A 22,149-nucleotide genomic window follows, 5' to 3' on the forward strand; every position below is an offset into this window, starting at 1 on the left:
CAAGCAGTTTCAAGAATGGGGCCACACAGTTATGATCAGTTGCCACATACATGGTGCACTTAATAGGAACCTACTGATACTTCCATCACACAACTAGTTATGAGGGCATGCTGAAAAGTAGTGCCTCCGTACTTTTGTGAAAACTTTTGAATCTTATTTAAAAGAAAACCAATGTTATTAACATTCTTCTTTTTACTTATCATGTCTTCATATCTGCAGCCCCCTACCACTAGACGGCTTGAACAGTGGCACACAATTGGTGGTGTGTAAATTAACTATGTCGTTGCGTGAGAAAATGTTTGCTTTAACCAAGTTTCAAATTCAATGAAATTTGTCCACACATCAAGCACCCTAGTCTTCAGCATGACAACGTCAGGTCACACACAAGCACTGCAACATCTGCAATAATTCGTCACCTTGGATTCTTTGTCATTGAGCATCCTCAAGTCCTAACTTGGCCCCATCCTATTTTCATCTGTTTCCAAACTTAATGAGCACCTTGGGAAACTTCACTTTGATAGCGATGAAGCCATGTAAGCAGAGGTCAGGTTGTGGCTCTGTCAAAGTCAACCATTCTACAGTGACAGTATTAACAAGAGTAGTCTCTCATTGACAGAAATGTGCTTGTTGTGAGCAATAAATATGTAGGCATGAAGAATAAATATGTTAATAATGTTTGTTTTGTTTAAAGAAGCTTTAAGAGTTTTCATATAAAAAATTCAGAGGCACTAATTTCCAGCATGCCCTCATATGTTAGCTGCTACATAGGGCTAACTACCTCATTGGTCAAACAGTTCACAGATGGACATTCTTCGATCATTTGTGGACAAACGCATATGTGCAGCTTCATGTGGCCACATGTTCCCGATCAGTTGTCACAGAGTGTCAGTTGCCATCCCGTTATCTACAGTTTCTGTAGTTATTGGCCAGCAACTATCAATGAGCGATAAATCAGATAGTCAATGCCGAGTGTCACAGTGTTTATCACTACTCAACATGAGCCGTCCAGACTGAACAACTATTAGATTACTTAGCCAGTGTGCACTGAGTTAGGCTAAACTAGGTGCAGAAATTTTGCAATAATGCCGTGCCTGGGCATGAAACCAAAGATGATTATTTACATGGTTTATACTATTAATATATGACTAATTTGTTGCTTATTGTGTTGCCCACATTATTTATGTTCTAGTATTGTGTGCACTGTGACTAGACTGATACCAAGTTTGCAAGCACACCCAAATACAGCAATTATTCTTCTATGGTTGGGGATTCACTTCCTCCTGTAACATCCACGAGATAAATTTTAGCTACAGTGCGACGAGAGGAAATTATGCCTGTAACAGTAATAAACATTATCTATTCGACATATAAAAAATAGTGAAAACAATGATAAATATTAATTATTTATATAATATTCTATGATGTAATTGGATATATATATCGATGTGTATCATACAAAGACAATGATAATTGTAAATTCCTTTTATGATCTGCGTTTGTCTGTCTTCCTTTGTTTTTACCTTTTGTTGGTTGGCTTTTGTAGGTTGCAGATGCATATCAAACTGAGGTCTGTTAAGAAATTGTAATTATTTGTTAATTATTACTTGAAAATAGAGTTCATTATTATTATAAATATGAGTGAATTATTATTGGCAACTTTAATTCCTCTCTCAGTAAGCATTATCTGTGTTAATTATTTCTTTCCGCTGCAACGAGCGCAGCCATTGATGATAGCGATTTGTATCGCATTTTTGTCTGTGTTTTTCTTAGAAACAAATCAAATGTTTGCTTGATGAAGTCTAAATAGTGCACAATACGAAAGTAGAGTTTATAGAGTTTGATAAGCATTTCAAATACTTCCTTATTTGCTCTAACAATAGAAAGTCTGTATCAATTGTCTGCCGCCATCTTTACAATTATCTCAGCGGCAAATTCAAATTACGCAACTCTGCAGACAAAAATGCCAAACGTAATACAAAAGTGTAAAAATAAATGTGCACCGGTGGTCCCGAACTCATTTTAATGAAAATAATTCGAATCAGATTTGTTCTTTAAAAACAGTGCTCATAGCACGATCCTTATAAGAAACTTTTCTAGCTGGTGTATGCAGCCGAAATTAATTACGCACGAGTTGCGAAGAATATTGTTTCAGGTAACATACGTCAGTGTTGTGCGCGGCTGATATTCGGTGGTTTTAATGATCATTTTGCTGAAGATAACTATTTCCATCATAATCAATAGTTGTATAGAATCTGTTGTATGAACTGTGATTTAGTGACACTTACACAAAACACTTTAACACGACGTTAACTTGGAGTTCTTTAGCAACTTGACCAAATCTTTAGCCGGGAGAAAAATTATTTAGTAATTACTCAATGTAATAAAATAAGATTATCATTTTCATTTACAAATTAGTTAAATACCAAACCACTGAATAAAACAGCGAACGCCACACTGCTACCCATTATCTTGAACACCAAAACTATTTTGGTGAATACAGCAGTAGAATACCGTTCCTCCCTACGAACTAGTTATTTTCCTGTGTATGAAGGGCCCATTCTCTCTGCTGCTCACATTAGTTGCAGCACATCTGCAGTTTTGAGGGAATTTGATCACAAGAAATGTCTTCCCTTGGTGATTCCTCATTTGTTCAGTGTCTTCCATACTGCATACACCTCAATATTAAATATAATAACTTTATTGGGAAGTCAAAATCTGTAGATACAGTCAATCATACAGCAAGCATTCTTTTTCTCTGCTAGGTGCACTGAAAACAGTGTGCTGGAAGAGATGAGGAATTTCACTGCTCAAATTCAGGCTGGATGGGAATTATTCATGGCTAGACTTCAGTTTGTGTGAGTGGACTCAGATGGCCTCTTAACATCCAAGTGTGGCATTCTGTGATATTTGTACAGAAATGGTAATGGACTGTATGTAGGCCTCAAACTACTTCAAATCCAAAGACAATTAAGAATTGCCCCATAAAAACTGACGACCACAGGATATGTGGTGGACATCGTAAGAAGTGGTCATCCCAGGACAGTGCTAGGAAAATGCACAATTGGTGTGGGAATTGTTCACATAAAGCTCCAAAAAATCAACACGTCAGGCAGCCCGTGAAACTGGTCAAGGCTATACACTATCCAGAATGTCATTCAAAAGGAGCTCTCTATTTGCAGCATTGTTCCCAGGGTGGATCGGAGTCCTTTGGTTTGGAGCCGAGTGGAGGGTCTCAACCAGAGGCTTCATCGACTCTGTGATGGTCTTGGTAGCAGATTTCTAGACTTGCACTATTGGGTGGGGAATTGTAGGATGCCCCTAGATAGGTCAGGGGTGCAATACACAAAGGAAGCGGCTACTCGGGTAGCAGAGTACTTGTGGCATGCACATGGTTTTTTTTTAGACTAGGCAGTAGTGCGAGGTGTCCTGATGAACACTCACCAGTCGACGTGCAGGCAGGGAAATCAGGACGCGCTCAGTGTAAAGACACTTCAGCTATCAAGATATTAGCAGTAAATTTTCAGAGTGCTCGGAATAAAGTTCCTTGTTTTACTGTCCTCCAGGAAGCGTGTGGTGCGCAAATTATTCTCGGGACTGAGACCTGGCTGAACCTGAGATAAGAAGTTCTGAAATATTTAGTGAGGGTTGGAACGTGTATTGGAAAGACAGATTAGACACCGTAGGAGGTGGTGTCTTCATTGCAGTTGACAAAAATATTGTGTCTGCTGAGGTCGAAGTAGAGTGTGATTGTGAAGTTATCTGGACACGTTTAACAGGGCTAGGAGAAATAAAGTTAATTGTTGGGTGTTATTACCGGCCACCAGGTTTCACCGTGACAGTTCTAGAATCATTCAAAGGAGTCTACACTCTGTATCGCAGAAGTACCTGGATCATGCTATATTAGTTGGAGGCGACTTCAACCTACCTAGTATAGACTGGGATGTCTATGGATTCATTACAGGTGGTACAGACAAGCCGTCATGTGAATTACTTTTGAACACATTATCCGAAAACTGTCTTGAGCAGCTAAATCGACAGCCAACGTGTAATGGAAATATTTTAGATGTGGTAGCCACGAACAGACCAGACCTCATCGACTGTGTCAGTGTTGAGACAGGGATTAGTGATCATGATGTTGTCATTACGACTATGGTTACGAAATTTAAAAAGTCGGTCAAGAAGTCTACGAGAGTATTCTTACTAAAAAGAACAAATAAGCAGTTGTTAGCATCCCACTTAGTAAATGAATCGATTTCATTTACTTCCGGTACGATGGACATGGAAGAATTATGGGCAAATTTTAAACACATTGTAAATCACGCATTGGGCAAGTATGTGCCAAAAAAGTGCTTTACGGACGGAAAAGACCCACCGTGGTTTAACAGCGCAATTCGGAGAATGCTCAGGAAGCAAAGACAGTTGCACTGGTGGTACAAGAAAGATCGGGAGAATGAGGACAGGCAAAAGTTAGTAGAGATTCGTGCTGCTGTAAAAAGAGCGATGCACGAAGCATCACTACCACCGTCATACCTTAGCAAAAGATCTTGCTGAAAACCCAAGGAAATTCTGGTCTTATGTTAAATCGGTAAGCGGGTCGAAGGCTTCCACCCAGTCACTCACTGATCAGTCTGGCCTGGCAACGGAAGACAGCAAAACGAAAGCTGAAATTTTAAATTTAGCATTTGAGAAATCTTTCACGTAGGATGATCGTACAAACATACCGCCGTTTGAGTCTCTTACAGATTACCGTATGGAGGAGCTAAATGGGTTGAAAATAAATAAACTGCCAGGTCCTGATGGGATTCCAATTCGGTTTTACAGAGAGTACTCTACTGCATTGGCTCCTTACTTAGCATGCATTTATCGCAAATCTCTTGCCCAACATTAAGTCCCGAGCGACTGGAAAAAAGCGCAGGTGACGCCTGTATATATGAAGGGTAAAAGGACGGATCCTCAAAATTACAGACCAATATCATTAACATCGGTTAGTTGCAGGATTCTCAAACATATTCTCAGTTCAAATATAATGAATTTCCTTGAGACAGAGAAGTTGCTGTCCATGCATCAGCACGGCTTTAGAAAGCATCGCTCCTGCGAAATGCAACTCGCTCTTTTTTCACACGATATCTTGCGAACCATGGATGAAGGGTATCAGACGGATGCCATATTCCTTGACGTCCGGAAAGCGTTTGACTCGGTGCCCCACTGCAGACTCCTAACTAAGGTACGAGCATATGGGATTGGTTCCCAAATATGTGAGTGGCTCGAAGACTTCTTACGTAATAGAACCCAGTACGTTGTCCTCGATGGTGAGTGTTCATCGGAGGTGAGGGTATCATCTGGAGTGCCCCAGGGAAGTGTGGTAGGTCCACTGTTGTTTTATATCTACATAAATGATCTTTTGGATAGGGTGGATAGCAATGTACGGCTGTTTGCTGATGATGCTGTGGTGTACGGGAAGGTGTCGTCGCTGAGTGACTGTAGGAGGAAACAAGATGACTTGGACAAGATTTGTGATTGGTGTAAAGAATAGCAGCTAACTCTAAATATATATAAATGTAAATTAATACAGATGGATAGGTAAAAGTATCCCGTAATGTTTGAATACTCAATTAGTAGTGTAGTGCTTGACACAGTCACGTCGATTAAATATTTGGGTGTAACATTGCAGAGCAATATGAAGTGGGACAAGCATGTAATGGCAGCTGTGGGGAAGGCGGATAGTCGTCTTCGGTTCATTGGTAGAATTTTGGGAAGATGTGGTTCATTTGTAAAGGAGACCGCATATAAAACACTAATACGACCTATTCTCGAGTACTGCTCGAGAGTTTGGGATCCGTATCGGGTTGGATTGAGTGAGGACATAGAAGCAATTCAGAGGCGGGATGCTAGATATGTTACTGGTAGGTTTGATCATCATACGAGAGTTACGGAAATGCTTCAGGAACTCGGGTGGGAGTCTCTAGAGGAAAGGAGGCATTCTTATCGTGAATTGCTTCTGAAGAAATTTAGAGAACCAGCATTTGAGGCTGACTGCAGTACAATTTTACTGCCGCCAACTTACATTTCGAGGAAAGACCACAAACATAAGATAAGAGATATTAGGGCTCGTACAGAGGCATATAGGCAGTCATTTTTCCCTTGTTCTGTTTGGGAGTGGAACAGGGAGAGAAGATGCTAGTTGTGGTACGAGGTACCCTACGCCATGCACCGTATGGTGGATTGCGGAGTATGTGTGTAGATATGTAGACAGAGGTGGAATTTCTTTCATGGAGATTTCATTACTGCTGTGTGTATGCACCAGACACTCACCATCAGAAGTACAGAGAAACTGCGCTAGACTTTTTCAGAAACTTCCCTCCGTTATTTTTAACCATAATCTAGAATGACAAAGTTGTGTTTCATATGAAAGATTTACAAATGAGCATAAATCACATTACTAAGTAAGAAGAAGTTCTCTGCATGCCGCCACTGAGTAAATGCCATGTCACCCCACATTAGTGGTTCAGTGTGTTGCGAGATGAAATCAACTTACCTGTCCATTCCTTCTTCAGAACACAAGGAACTCAGACAATGCCTAGCCATGCTGAAAAATCAGATTTGGCCAATTGTGCCCACTTTCTACACTATCAATGACTTTTTTTTTCATGCAAGATGATGGCCAACCACATTTTGAAATTAGTGAATGCAAATGTATAGACTACCATTTCCCAGGATATTGGATGAATCTCCATAGTACCCATGAGTGGCACGTGCAGAGCCCTGAGCTGCATCATGGGAATTCTTGCCGGGATGGCCAAAGAAAGAAGTTTATTGGATCAAGCCAAGTGCACTAGATGACTTAAGAGGTTCTCATTCTGCATATTCTCACCAACATTCCACAAAGCTTCCAGTTGACGTTAGTTGAGAACAATCCCAAGCAAAGAAATGGTTGGAAAATGCTGGCATCTATGTGGAATTTACACTGTAAAAACATTTTCTTCCATTCTACTGATCATAATAAATTTTGTTTCAGTAAAATAGACCACCATTTACTTTGGGAAATACTAGCCACTTCAAACAGACACTTACTTGTCACCCACCCTGTACATCTTATCTGCTCTAGTTCCCCCAAAATTACATCTCACCTCAGCATCAATATAGAGTACATTCATTTCAGAGTATGATTTTGAGGGCCCTATTTAGACAAACTACAGGGGAGCCAAGGTATCCATTTTTTGGGACCATGGGTTTATAATGTTGATCACAGCGCTAGCACAAATGGTTATAAAACTTCACTTTATTACTGCAAAAATGGAAATTTCTGGATGGAGCAATATGTAAAATACGGGAAAGGCAACCCTCACCTATAGCAGATCAATTGTGACGAACTGTAACACACAACAGAAAACAGCATTCCCACTAGCTTTTAGGCACTAGCTCTTCTTCCAGCAATAGTACACAACCACATAGGCATCCAAACGCACACTCCTCCGGCCATGCAATACTCACTATAAGTAAGTGGTTGCCATTCTCTTTATTTTACATTTCACTTTATTATTGAAGTCATGATCATCATCTCTTTTGTGCTCCATAAAATAAAAAATTATCTTTAAGCTCTTTAGAGTTCTGAGTGGCTGCCAGCTCTATTACTGGGAATAGCTTTACAGGAAGTGCCAATACAGGAAGTGCATCTAAATGACTTTCATCCATGAGCAATTAGTGAATAACATTTCAATGAATTGCCACCATATGGATAGTACAGACTTAACTACAGCACAGAGGCTGGTTGAGAAGGCACTTGTGCATAACTGGATAGCCTTGTTCCTCATAGTATCATTGATCTTCAAAAATTGAGAGACTGTTTATCCGTACACCTGACTACCATATTGTAACTGGGACCACATAAAAGCCTTATAAAACTGAGGCAGATGATCTCTTTCCTCTCCCCAAGACCTGTGACTGACACATGTCAAGATGGTGAGTGCCTTAAAAAGCCTTCATTCTGTAACGACTGGTTACACTGTCAGTTTATAATCTAACAGGTCTAGAGCCTCTCAGTGGCTGCAAATGGTGACCTTTACTTGCAAGCAGGTGAACTGAAAATGTGTCGGAATCAGCTAACATATGCAGATATTAATCACACTATTAAGAAACAAAATTGAGTGCTCTATGCTATTATTTCAATCTCTGCAACTGGTACACTGTTTTTGTAAGATCGGAGGAGTAGCTAAATAAGTAACATACCATGAAGACTTCAGTTATCCAATAAATGTTGGTGTATTGGTCTCTATGGAAACAGAAATGAATCTTCAAAAATTACACTAGTCCAGTGAAAACTTGTGCAGGTAGCAATACATCACAGCAAATAACATTCCACATATTAACCATATGGCAAAATACTCTGCTCTGAGTGCTATAATTTGCTGAAATGAGATTTCGGTACCTTGAACCTTATGACATACAAAGGATGTTACTAATATTTCACTGTCACTTCATTGTTTGCACTTGTGAGAGGAACTGAATGCACCACATACAAGCCACTTTCTCGAGACTGGAGGTAGATATAGATCTCCTCTCTACTTTTATTTTCCATGCAGAGAGAGAGTTACTGTGAACAGTTCAATGATAGGGTTGGTCTCATTTGAATCAACAGCAAATCAACACCAACAACAGTTCAGGTGTACATACTGATGTTGCAAGAGGAAGATAGAGACAAAGAAAGTATATGAAGATACTGAATGGGTAATTCAGTATGCAACATGAAAACTCTAACAATCTCAAGGGGACTGGGACACGGTTGTAGGAGAAGAAATTGAAGGTTAGGAGAATATGGGCTTGGTACTAGGAATGAGAGAGATAGAAGTCCAACTGAGTTCCGCAATAATTTCAGATAGTAATAGCAAATATTCCATTCAAGAATCACAAGATGATGGCATATACTTGGAGAAGGCTTGGAGACACTGGGAGTTTCCAGCTGGATTAAATCGAGGTCAGAGAGAGAGAGATTCTGAAATCAGATACCGGATTGTAAGGCATACCCAGGAGACGATGTAGACTCATATCACAGTTAAGTAACGATAAAGAGTAGACTGAAGTTTAGAGAATTGTCCAGAAGAACCAGGGTGGAAGTGGGATACTAAAGTACTGTGGAAAGACGAGACACATTTGAAAGTGCCGATGATATGGATACAGCATAAGGAATAACACCATATGCAATACAGCTGGAGAGAGATGGATATCTCTGAAAAGAGCAATCACAAATATTTGACATGAAAAAAAGATGCGAAAAAATTTTCAGGGAAAGAATACAGCAAAGTAAGTCACTTAGAAACGAAATGAAATGCTGCGAAGAAACAGCGAAATGGCTGCAAGAAAAATGAAGAAACCTAAAAAGAAATGTTCATCATGTTTGGTTTCATGGGAAAGATTGTGCTCCACAACGGTGATGGGCAGAAAGGAGGTCAGCATTAGTCACAATGTCATCTATCTGCAATGCAGTAAACAAAATGGATAACATTAGGGCCAATGATGACCACTTTTCTTACTGGAAAAGAAATTGTCAGAGGAACTGATTTGACATATAGTGAAGTTGAAAACAAAAACGGTGACACCAAGAGTGCAATGGACGCACCACTGTCAAACACAGAGGAAAGAGCTGATACATGGTGAGAGCAAACTGAAGGCCTCTATGAGGAGGATGAAATGTCTGACGGCATGTAAGAATAGAAACCTGAAGTTGATATGAAGTGATAGGACATCCAGTATAAGAGCCAGAATTTAAAAGAGCTATGGAACACTTGAGATCAAATAGGGTAGATGGGGTAGACAACATTCTATCAGAACACCTAAAATCAATGGGTAAAGTGGCAATCAAATTAATATTGAAGTGGGTGTGTAGAATGATGATACTGACAAAATACCATCAAACTGTTGGAAAAATATCATCCACACAATTCTGATCACAGCAAAAGCAGATAAGTTTGCGACCTATCACATAATCAACTTAACAGCTCATACATTCAAGTTGCTGGCAAGAATAATATACAGAAAAATGGAAAAGAAAACTGTAAATCTGTTAGATGATGAGTTTGGAGAGTCAAGGCACCATAGAGGCAGTTATGACACTGCACTTGATAATGGAAGCTCGAGTGAAGAAAAATCCGTAGATTCATAGGATTTGTTGACCAGAAAAATGATTTAACAATTAAAATGGTACAATATGTTTGAAATTCTGAGATAAGTAGGAGTGACAACAATGTTATGAAACACACATAGTTAGTAGCCATGTGTCTGAGTTACACTTGTGCTTGTGTGTGTGTGTTTCTGAAGAACTTTTTGTTGGGAAGTTTAAATGTTTAGCAGTCTTTTCATAGTGTCTGCCTGGGATTCACCACCTCCTTTATGTAGTGAGTAGTAACCTATTATTTTCATTTTGTAGAAGTAATTTATAGGGAAGGTCTGGTAATATACAATGTGTACAAGACCCAAGAGGGTAAAAAGTGGAAGGCCAAGAATGTGCTCAGATTAGAAAAGATGTATAACAGCAATGTAGTCTTTTTTGCCCCTACTAATTAATCCCTACATCAGAGGTGATGAAAAATTCCCTGCAGATTCCAGCCATATTAAGCAGTTTAAGACCCATGAGCTTTCTACACAGTACACCTCAGCTACTGTCACGTGGTGACTGTCTTCTAGTTGTTGCTACCATCCTTACATAGCCACACTGCCTTCTGTGATGTCACTAGTGCTCACTCTAGCGTCATGGAAGGTAATGTTTTTGCTGCACCCCCACTTCAACTTTCAGGTGGCCAAGTTCCAAGCCATGCTTAACTGCATGCCGCCATCTTTATTAAGGGTGTTGTCACAAATTTTTATACCGTATGCTTTTTTTATGATGCTATCCCAGAAACTATCAGCCCGTGCAATAACAAAAGTCTCACCCAACAATGCCCATTTTCTAGAGCTTGCTCAGCAAAGACCGATTTCTCATGGAACCAAAAGCAGAAGCACCTTGTTCTACACAGCACTGTTCAACAGTACACAGTCTGACCGACATGAAACTGTCCATTCTCACACAGTATTTTATATAATCCTGGGGTTCTGAGGCTACATCGTCTTTCACTGGTCACCTGGGTTGCTGAAGCCCTGAAGGCTGAATGGATTTTTTGTCTTTTTAGCAGCTGGATAATCTTTCCAGTTACTGAGCCAAAGGTTCCTTCTGCTTACATGTCTTCCAAAAGATGGCTTGCAAAATCTGACAGTAGCTGTAGCCATTTTTCTCGAATAATTTCTGCAAGTGGCTTAGTTCCTTTGGCAGATTTTCAGTGTCAGACGGCTTCCACTCAATGTCACAAGATCCTCAGAACCAAACTCTTCTGTAGCGGGTGGTGATAATCTTTAGCATGCAGTTATCAGTCCAAGTGGCCGAGTTTCCGGTAAACACTGTAGTTGGAACACCTACTTGCTTTACAGCAGATGAGGACATCAAGGAACAGCAAGGCTCTAGCCATCTCTACTTCAATCGTCAATTTGATGCTGTAATGGATATAGCTGATGTGGTCCACAAATTCTACCAGCTTTTCACGTCCATGAGACCAGACAACGAAATTGTCATCAACATAACAATAAAAGGAACTACACTTTCAGGAGCCTTTCCTCCCTGAGCAGAACACTTACAGTTCCAAAAGTTTGCATAGTATTTTCCACTTTTATTTGTGACAATCATTAGTACTTTTAATTTTTTTGAAGTTAGTGTATCATTGCATTTTGCCTCCTGAAGTTTAGTACTGGCCAGCCATTCTGTCTCCTTGTAATTTTATAGTTTTTCTCAAGTAAATTTTCCTTTTGATAAAGCTACAACTGACAAGCTTAGTTAGTCTTCAGATAGGACATCAAACCACCTAGAAAGTACATTTGGTAAGTGTTTTCAGAAACTATCATGCATGAAAGCAATACAGTCAAAGATGCTAAGAAAAGCATCATCAAACAAAGGCAAGTTCAGGATGGAATAACTACAATACTGAAAGGATAACTGCAACCCACCACATGGAGGAGCCACCATTCCAGGGTGCTGGAGTCCGACAGTGAGTGCGTTTTGACAGGGCTGCAATCTGGTGGACAGGTGGTGGGGTGTCAGTAAATTGCTGATGTACCAGACACAGATGCACTCCAGCATGAGGTACCTTCACATTAAAAACCAACTCCAACAAACTTTATTGACAAGTGTTTTCAACTTATTGTTTGACTTAGTTTTTAACTGTTGTCAACAGTTGGTTGAAACTGTGAGTTTTAAAAACTGGTAGACAGAAGTTTTTTCTCAAGTTTGTAGTTTGTGGCAGTGGGCAAAAACATGGCAGAGTTGAGTTACTGGACATGTGCACTGCTGTGTTGTCTGCTTTGTTTCTTTCTTGTGTTTACATATTGGCAACTCTAGAGTGTTTTACAGAAGAAACTATTTAGTTTTTATAAGAAACTGAAGTTACGAAACTACTGTGGGATCTTTTTCATTCCACCTACAAAGACTGATACAAATGGAAAGATTTGTTTAAAGGAGTTTCAGAAAAAATTGTTGTACCACTTGCTGAATTCAGAAGAAAAAGGACCAATGTGAATATGCAATACAATCATGAGCATTCTATAATGGTCAAAACTAAAAGTGGGTCCAGCACAGCTGATTTATCGTGTTACAAAATGGGTGTTTCTTAAATATGTAAAGTTTTTCCAAGGCGTGAACAAGCCAAGGAGAAAAATATTTAAAATCTCAACTAAAGCTATAAAGTTTTTGGTCGAAAGGTTATAATTACAACTGTCTTTTCCTCCAATATTTATTTACTGCTCCTGACACTTCACATCACCACCATCTGATACAAAGCAGCTTTTAATTTCATGCCTTTATTCTTTGTAGCTCTTCCTGTGTTTCCTCCCTTTCTCTTGAAGACATTTATTTTGTGGAGATGTTCTGCAACTCTCATCTGCAGCCTTGCCCTGGTTCTGGATCCTTCACATAAATACTGCCAGTTGGTTAGTAAATGTGACACTTTCTTTATGTCTTCTAAGAAAAGACCCTAGTAAAACACTCGAGCATCTGAAAGCTGTTAAAGACATCACCATCTGAAATACTCCTTGCATAGCTACTTGGTAACTGATTCCATTGTAATGTGTGTTTACCAATGCTTGCAGCACAACTCTGTTAGCATGCATTTCTGACAAAATTCTTGAAATCCTATCTGTCTTCACTATAGAGCTCCTCCAAAATAGGAAACTATAAGCCCCAAGGGTTTCTCTTTGTCAAAAACTTTCTGGACTACATGTGTCTGTTTCAGTTGATTTTGGTGATAAATAATTACATCAAGAATCATAGCACTGTGTGCTATGTATCTTCACAGTCAGACTACTTTTTTTCTGTAAAAAACCCGCCGAACGTGTGTGTGTGTGTGTGTGTGTGTGTGTGTGTGTGTGTGCTTACAAGAGTTTTAAACTGTTGTCAATGTTTTGCAATAGCTGGCAACAGGTGCAATTTTTGCCAAACTCACAACAATTATGTGTTTTTGTTTGTTAGAGTTGGTTTTCAGTGTGATGGTACCATAGGACTGGTCATGTGTGTATAAACTGTGCTTGAGTGAATGTGTGTGTGTGTGTGTGTGTGTGTGTGTGTGTGTGTTTTCTACTGCAGAAAGATGACTATATGAAAGCTATAATATTTTAGCAGTCTTTTTTTATTGTGAATGTCTGTGACTCAATGCCTCCTCTATGTGGTGAGTAGCAATCTATGCTTTCCATATTGTTATTAAGAAAAGCGACATTATTTGAACAAGACATTTTCTATAAAAAGTTTGTACCTTAACATCTGGAACTGGTTGGGAACTCTCGGGTTCCTCACTGCCAGGTCTGCGCTGCTGTGCCCTTAGGGCCTCCAGCAGCTTGGCCCCACGACCACCTCTCCCAATGCCCTCCATATTATTTATATAGAGCCTGAGGACGAAAAAAGATGATCATCAGCACATTTCAAAATTAATGGACAAGTGCAAAGGAGTTTTAAGAATCAAACTCTTACATGGGTTACTTTGACACGGTATTATTAGCTGATATGAGTTAAATTATACAAGTTATACACAATATTCATAACCGACAGTTTTAATTTCATTTTAAAAATACAGTTTACATAATACATAAATCTCAGCAATGAGAAAAGCTTGGAAATACACACTGAAAATAGTTCTCTAAGAAATAGAACTGAAGTTAAATTTTAAAATTTTTATTTGGTGTTAATATTCTTAATTTAAATGTTATTCCCGTGGTCTAAACTAGTAGTCAGCAAACTCATTAGTAAAAAATCAACTCGTTAATCAAGTATCAACAGCACAACGATTGAAATTTTTTTGAGAACCTAATTTCTTGAATAAACTATATAGTAGGTACATTGTTATTAACTTAATTGGGGTATTCCTAAGTTGGGTTAAAATATCAATGTAATTGATGTACATACATTGACATTGACCTTATTCACACTCATCTATATTTTTTGCCGATCTTCTTTATTCATCCTCTCTATCCATACAAACCAACTCAAAATACCTTTGTCAACAGTCAGTACCATCTTTTTTTCATTCCACAATGCTCCCTAAAATTAACTATTAGCTTTAACCTTAGATAAACTACACGTACATACAATAACTACTTCTCATAACAACAGAATTACTATTTGATAAAACTAAAGTGCAGGGCAACAAAAATTAAAAATAATAATTTGACTTACAAACACTAACAAGGAGTATTGGCCACACATATCCTTGGAAATGTTTGGAAAGGTACTGGTAATATGATGATTTTAATTTTAGGCACACATCCAGCTTCTCATAAGTAAGACGACTACACATTCACCCACCAAATATTACAAGTCTTACAAGGATAACACCCAAGCAGTGCGACTAACTTTTTAAACCATCTACACGGTGATGTAGTTTAGGGTCCCAGGTACAGCACCCTGCAGTTGTTCACTCTGGTGGACCCATGTTTGCAAGTAATTGACAGAAGAAGAATTTGGAATTTTGTGCCATCTTTCCAAACCTTAAAAATGATGAAAAATACACATAGTAGAATTGTGGCATAGTGGTTGAGGTACGTTCCTGATGTACAGAAGGTTGTGGGTTCGAATCTCATCAGGTGCTTTATTATTCTTTTTTAATGTTCACCAAAATGACTGATTATTATTTTTTCAATTAATTGGTCTAGTTGTTATTTTTTCTAATGTTTAATCCTTTATCACATAATTTTAATCATCATAAACTATTTCATTTGCTCTTAGCTTGTCTTCCAATTCCTTTTTCATTTGGAATCTTTACACATGTGATATTACTTATTTTCATGTATTAACTTTGAATTAATTGCTTCTCAGCTTCTCAGTTACCAAAAATCTCTGACGATTCTTGTCCAATTCACTTCAAATCGTTACATGATACTCTAATAAATGTACAGATATATGCTACATGAAATTTTGATAGCAAAAATTCGGAAAGTTCATGTCCGATATACTTCAAATTTTTACATGATACTCTAATAAATGTTCAGACAGACTTAGGCTATAGGCCATGGGAAATGTAGTTAGCAAAAACCTCTAAATTTTCCTGACTCATTAACTTCATAGTTTTACACAATACTATAATAAACATTCCAACAGACATAAACTACACATTTTAATGTATATAATACATAAATATCTATATACTATACAAAGGGGATAAGTCACTGAGGAAAATCTTGAAAAGTTCTCAACTGATTTACTTCAATTTTTACTCGATACTCTGATGAACATTTGGATGTACATAGGCTACATCCCTTATAATGTTTGCAACAGACAAATAAATATATCATATAACAGAGAAACTTTTGTTAACAAAAATCTCAGAACGTTCTTGACCGATTTTCTTCAAATTCTTATACACTAGTCCACTACAGTACACATTCAAATGGGCATAGACTACATATTTTTTAATATATATATGTTATATAAATACTTATAACAGGGAAACATTGTTAGCAAATATTTCAATAAGTTCTAGACCAGTTTCTTTCAAATTTTTGCATGATACTATAATAACCATTGAGATGAGCATAGGCTATGTACCGTATGTTTTAAATAATGCTGTAGGGGTTTTCTGTTAAAACTAACTGCAAAAAAAAGTTTACCTGTGCTGTGAAAACGTGCAGATTAGTTTTCTCGCTGGCTGTCAATTTTTAATCATAAGTGTACACAACAATGTACTGTTTTGTTTTATTCCTTGCAGCCAGCTCAACAGAAAACCAGAAAGTTGTATATGGCTTTATCAGCTTATGGTTAGAATACTACTACAGAATCTGAACCATACGCAACTTTGTAGTCCTACCCTTTCTGACATTAAAACCATGTAAAATACTGTCTTTGAAGATGCTACCCTCACGGATTCAGCAACTGGAGAGGTCTCTCTCATACCTTGTATATCAATGATCCCTACCATTTTACCGATTCATTTTAACTGACTTGTGGCCAAGCCAGATTTCCCTTACAACACCAATAAACAAGGCTCAAAGTCAAAGAGGCAGGAGGGAGGGACGGGAGGAAATGGACACAGAGAGGTGGAGGAGGAATATTAACTGTATATGATTAATATATGACCAAAAACAAAGATGATGTGACTTACCAAATGAAAGTGGCAGGTCGACAGACACACAAACAAACACAAACACACACACAAAATTCAAGCTTTCGCAACAAACTGTTGCCTCATCAGGAAAGAGGGAAGGAGAGGGAAAGATGAAAGGATGTGGGTTTTAAGGGAGAGGGTAAGGAGTCATTCCAATCCCGGGAGCGGAAAGACTTAACTTTATATATATATATATGCTTGTGTCTGTATATGTGTGGATGGATATGTGTGTGTGTGTGTGTGCGCGAGTGTATACCCATCCTTTTTCCCCCCTAAGGTAAGTCTTTCCGCTCCCGGGATTGGAATGACTCCTTACCCTCTCCCTTAAAACCCACATCCTTTCATCTTTCCCTCTCCTTCCCTCTTTCCTGACGAGGCAACAGTTTGTTGCGAAAGCTTGAATTTTGTGTGTCTGTCGACCTGCCAGCACTTTCATTTGGTAAGTCACATCATCTTTGTTTTTGGATGTATTTTTCCTACGTGGAGTGTTTCCCTCTATTATAACCATACGATTAATATATGACCTACGCCAGAATCAACCATATTTTTCTCATTGCTAAGGTGCTATTCCAATATTGGAGAGCCTCGGCAAAACTGATGGGAGTTTATAGAAGGGGAGTAGCAATGGGCTGAAGTGCAAGTTGGAATTTGTATTGGGGAGACATAGTAAGGTATTCTGTGCAGCTGTGGTAGCCACAGTGCCAGTGTGGTGTAATGGATAGTGCATCTGTCTAGTAAGCAGGAGACTCATGTTTGAATCCCGGTACTGGTACAAATTTTGATTCATTGCTTCAGCCTGCATCATTACTGCAGAATGCAAAAAGTTGTGCTGAATAATACAAAAAATGTTGGAAAGGTAGAAACTTGTAGTGACTGAGGAAAAATTACAAAGGGAGTCGCACAAGGTATCTCTCCTTAGTTATCAGTTGCATTCTCTCTGCTGTTTCAGATGGTATTTACAATCCCCCCCCACTGTGAAGCTGGAGTCAGCCCAAACAATTACTGCTCATCACATCTTTCATGCAACACCCAGTGTCAAGGGAAACCATCTGTCTGTTTCCCGTTACGAACAAAATGATTTTTAATTTTGAATTATAATTGGTCCCAGCTTAGTCTAGTCCGATATTCATTTTATCAATATGTATTAACAGGGATGGTAAAACACTAAGAATAATCAAAACTCCAGCAGTGACAGCAGTGCCCTGGCGTGCACTAACTGCTGCTGCCAAGCTTGCGGCACTACTGAGTCACTGCTGACCTGATGTTTATTCTTTAAGTTTTACTGTCCCTGTTAATAAATATTGGCAAAATGAATATGGTACTAGACTGATTTGGGAGTGGTCTATCGAATGAATGTGTAAAATTCTGATTTAAAAATAATTTTGTTCGCAATGGAAACAAACTGACGCTTTCTGCTGGCACTAGGTGCTGTATGAAAGACATGATGAGCAGTAATTTTTCAGACTGACTCCAGCTACAAAATGACAAAACGAGACTGCAAATACCTGCTGATACACCAGAAAGTGTGTACCTGATGACTCTTACAAGAGAGAACCCGTATATGTGGATGACCTTCCTCGTAACATTTATCAAAGCACAACTGGTACTTTTTGCAAACTATACTAGTGTTATAATGATTCACATTACAGAGAAAGCAACGGAAGGGACTGATACTGATCTTTTATAAAGAATTATGAAGTGGTTCTCTGAAAGTAGATTAAAAAAAAAAAAAAAAGAATCACTGTACAATAAAGAGTGTCTTACCAACAACTGATGGACCACATGAACAAGAATTAGTGAATATGGCAGAATGCTTGAAGTTTTTAGGTGTGCATACTGCTGAAAACTTAAACCAGAAGAAGTGTATTATTGAGCATTTCACACAATTCAGTTCAACTACTTTTGCTCTTCGTATAACTGCTAGGCTTGAAAACAAACAAATCAACCTCCTTACATATTTCCATGCAGTTAACATCTTACCGAGTAATTTTCTGAGGTAGCTCACCACCTACAAATGAAGAACTGATTGCACAAAACCAATCAGCAAGAAAAATAAGTGGTGTTCACTCACGGTCATCGTGTGTGTATCTCTTCAAGGAGTTCAGCATTCTAACTGCACAACCATAAAACACACATTCCCTAATGAAATTTGTCATAAATAATTCATCACAATTGGGGAAGAACAATGATATCCATACTTACTACATTACAGGAAGAAATGACCTCTATTACTCATTATTAATGCTACCAGTGACTTTAAAGAAAAGGAAGTAGAAGAACTGACTATTTGCCAATATCACAAAATATCTGAAATGTAGGAAGGCAAGTTTCAAACCTAACTTAAAATTATATATATATATATATATATATATATATATATATAAAATAAAAAAACAGTTTTCAAGTGTAGTTCCACGATTAGGACTGAAAAAACAAGGTTTTCATGAATTTTAACACTAATCATGTAAGCATATCTTGTAGACTGACTCTTTGAACATCATTTTGATAGAAGACTCATTCAAATGATCTATGGAACATGCAACTAACTAACTACACAATTTTCTCTCGACAAGGTTCATGTTTGAAAATGATTGTTTGCATAAGTATGTAGATCCCCAGGTGTTGAAATCAATATATATACCTTCTCAAGGTCTTGGAAAGCGGACCACTCATGCTGTGAACTGAGTTCGCATTTGTTTTCCACCACTATTTCTAGTATTTTACCCATCTTCAACAACTGTAGTTGTATATATCGAAATAATCTGCAACCAGTTACATAAAAGAAATTTTACTTCTTTACTCAGTTTCAAGCACTTAAGTGTCCTCATTCAGGTTACAACTATCACAATACACTCACAAATAATGTGGTAGTTATAACCTTCCGGAGAAGTGCATGAAGTGCCTGAAACCAATTAAGGAAACAAAATTTCTTTTATGAAACTGGTTGCTGATTATTCTAATATTTGTCTATCAGTACAAAGTTGTTCAAATTTCAAGCTCCACAATTCTTTGTTTTTTAAATCAAGCAAATGCATTTCAAAATTGCCAATGTAAATATTAAAGAGAGAAAATTTTAATTCTGTTTCTCAAGCCTCAAGACGTTTTCTACCAAAGGCTAACATCACTTTGATGTTTCTGAATTCCTGAAACCTGTTGAGAGAAGGTTGAATCACATGTGAAAAGTGTGGTTTCGAAATAACAATATCAGAATTGTTTTCGTTTAAACAGTCTTGGAAAATGAGTGAGAATTTATTTTTGAATAAACCTTTCTAACACAAAAAAATTTCCCTGTAGTTCACTATTAACCTGATTTACAAGAGGCTTAACATCTACTATGAAATAAAGTTTTTGGATCATCTTATAATAGTTCTTTATAGTGCTTATCATTCCCAAGGAGAGGTGTTTTAATTTCTGTTACCTGCAGCAGAAAATCTGCATACTAACTCTCCACTGAAAAAAAAAAAAAATAATCTTTGAACTGGTGATCACCGACAGACAGCTTTAGCTATAACTGAGTTGAGAATCTTAATCATTAATTCCATAAATAAGAAAATTTCTTTCGGAAAGGCGCACACAGTGCTTCTAAATGATTGATATGTTAGTAAGTACCTAGATATTAATGTTTTCTTTCAAAACAACAAGAAACCCCTTTTTTATGCCTGTCATATTTTTCGCTCCATCTGCTGAAATTGAGAATTTTACTGAGTGAAAATAAGGTTTTTCAATACATTCAACTACAGCACTTGCTATATCCTCTCCCTGTGTTTGTCCTTTAAGTGCCAATAATCCTGAAAGCTGTTCTTTAGGACCTGTAGATGAAATAAATTTTTGTACAAAAGTGGAACTTTTGGTGTCCCTTTACATGGGAAGACTCATCAATTGCTACTGATAAAGATGAAACATCTTTTAGATGTTTGACTTTGTGACATTTGAAGACATTTTGACTGTTCTATCTTTCACTGTTTTAGCAGAAATGATAACTATTTCTTTTTAGAGTATCTGCTTCCTTTTTAAAATCCTAAAATAACACTTGGATGCATTTATAACAACAACTATTCATGCATTTGTTGCTTATATATTATTCCTCTCTTACAAGGGAACCTCCCCATCGCACCCCCCTCAGATTTAGTTGTAAGTTGGCACAGTAGATAGGCCTTGAAAAACTGAACACAGATCAATCTAGGAAACAGGAAGAAGTTGTGTGGAACCATGTAAAAAAAAATAAGCAAGATATAAAAACTGAGTAGTCCATGTGCAAGATAGGCAACATCAAGGATAATGTGAGCTCAGGAGCGCCGTGGTCCCGTGGTTAGTGTGAACAGCTATGGAATGAGAGGTCCTTGGTTCAAGCCTTCCCTCGAGTACAAAGTCTAATTTTTTATTTTCAGACAATTTATTATCTGTCCGACCGTCCGTCCGATGCAAGGTAACTGTGCCGTAGTATAGGGACGCTACACCTAAACAAACATCGAAACAAAACATATGTTTTGACAGAGCACAGGGAAAACTGTGCGACTGTGAAACTGTTGCATTCATTTGTTGCAGTTTCTGTGACAAACTCTTATGTTTTCATCACTTTTTTGGGAGTGATTACCACATCCATAAGAAAACCTAAATCGGGCAAGGTAGAAGAATCTTTTTACCCATTCGCCAAGTGTACAAGTTAGGTGGGTCGACAATATATTCCTGTCAAGTGACGCACATGCCGTTACCAGTGTCGTATAGAATATATCAGACGTGTTTTCCTCTGGAGGAATCGTTTGACCTATGACCTTGCGATCAAATGTTTTCGGTTCCCATTGGAGAGACACGTTCTTTCGTCTACTAATCGCACGGTTTTGTGGTACGGTCGCAAAACACAAACTTATTGCAGTGAATAGAGATGTCAATAAACAAACGGACAGATCATAACTTTGCGAAAATAATGAAGGTAAACTTTTCACTCTAGGGAAGATTTGAACCAAGGACCTCTCGTTCCGCAGCTGCTCACGCTAACCACGGGACCACGGCGCTGCTGAGCTCACATTATCCTTGATGTTGCATGTCCTGCACATGGACTACTCAGTTTGTATATTTTTTTCATAGTTTCACACAACTTCTTCCTGTTTTCTAGATTGATCTGTGTTCAGTTTTTCAAGGCTTTTTCAAGGCCTATCCACTGTGCCAACTTATAACTAAATCTGAGGAGGGGGGGGGGGGTGCGATGGGGAGGTTCCCTTGTTAGTAATCTCTCTACCAACCACAAAACTTGCGGTATTAATATTTCAGGAATATTGTATCCTGTAATTAAACCTATAACTTTTTTCTCTCTCCTGAAGACCCTAAACTGCTTTCTTCCTTCTATCACCAACAGGATATTCAGAACAAAATGACGCATATTTGGTTGTAAAGTATGTGTCTAAGTTTGATTTTTTTTACTATCATCCCATTTTTCCTGAGAAATAAGACAAGTTGGAAGACCATATAAGTTTTGAATAAATGTGAAAGT

The 22,149-nt window shown here is 38.1% G+C and overlaps 1 protein-coding gene across 1 annotated transcript in view; it reads right to left on the reverse strand.

The window, feature by feature from the left end:
- LOC126237063 (piwi-like protein Ago3) overlaps positions 1-22,149 on the reverse strand; it is a 214,726-nt gene that overhangs the window by 183,023 nt on the left and 9,554 nt on the right. Inside the window, exon 2 of the mRNA XM_049946849.1 lies at positions 13,821-13,953. Coding sequence (XP_049802806.1) covers positions 13,821-13,937 — 117 coding nt within the window. The 5' untranslated portion in view covers positions 13,938-13,953. The remainder of the gene's footprint in view (positions 1-13,820; positions 13,954-22,149) is intronic.

The sequence above is a fragment of the Schistocerca nitens genome, chromosome 2 (genome assembly GCF_023898315.1).
Source record: "Schistocerca nitens isolate TAMUIC-IGC-003100 chromosome 2, iqSchNite1.1, whole genome shotgun sequence".
Classification (NCBI taxonomy): Eukaryota; Metazoa; Arthropoda; class Insecta; order Orthoptera; family Acrididae; genus Schistocerca; species Schistocerca nitens.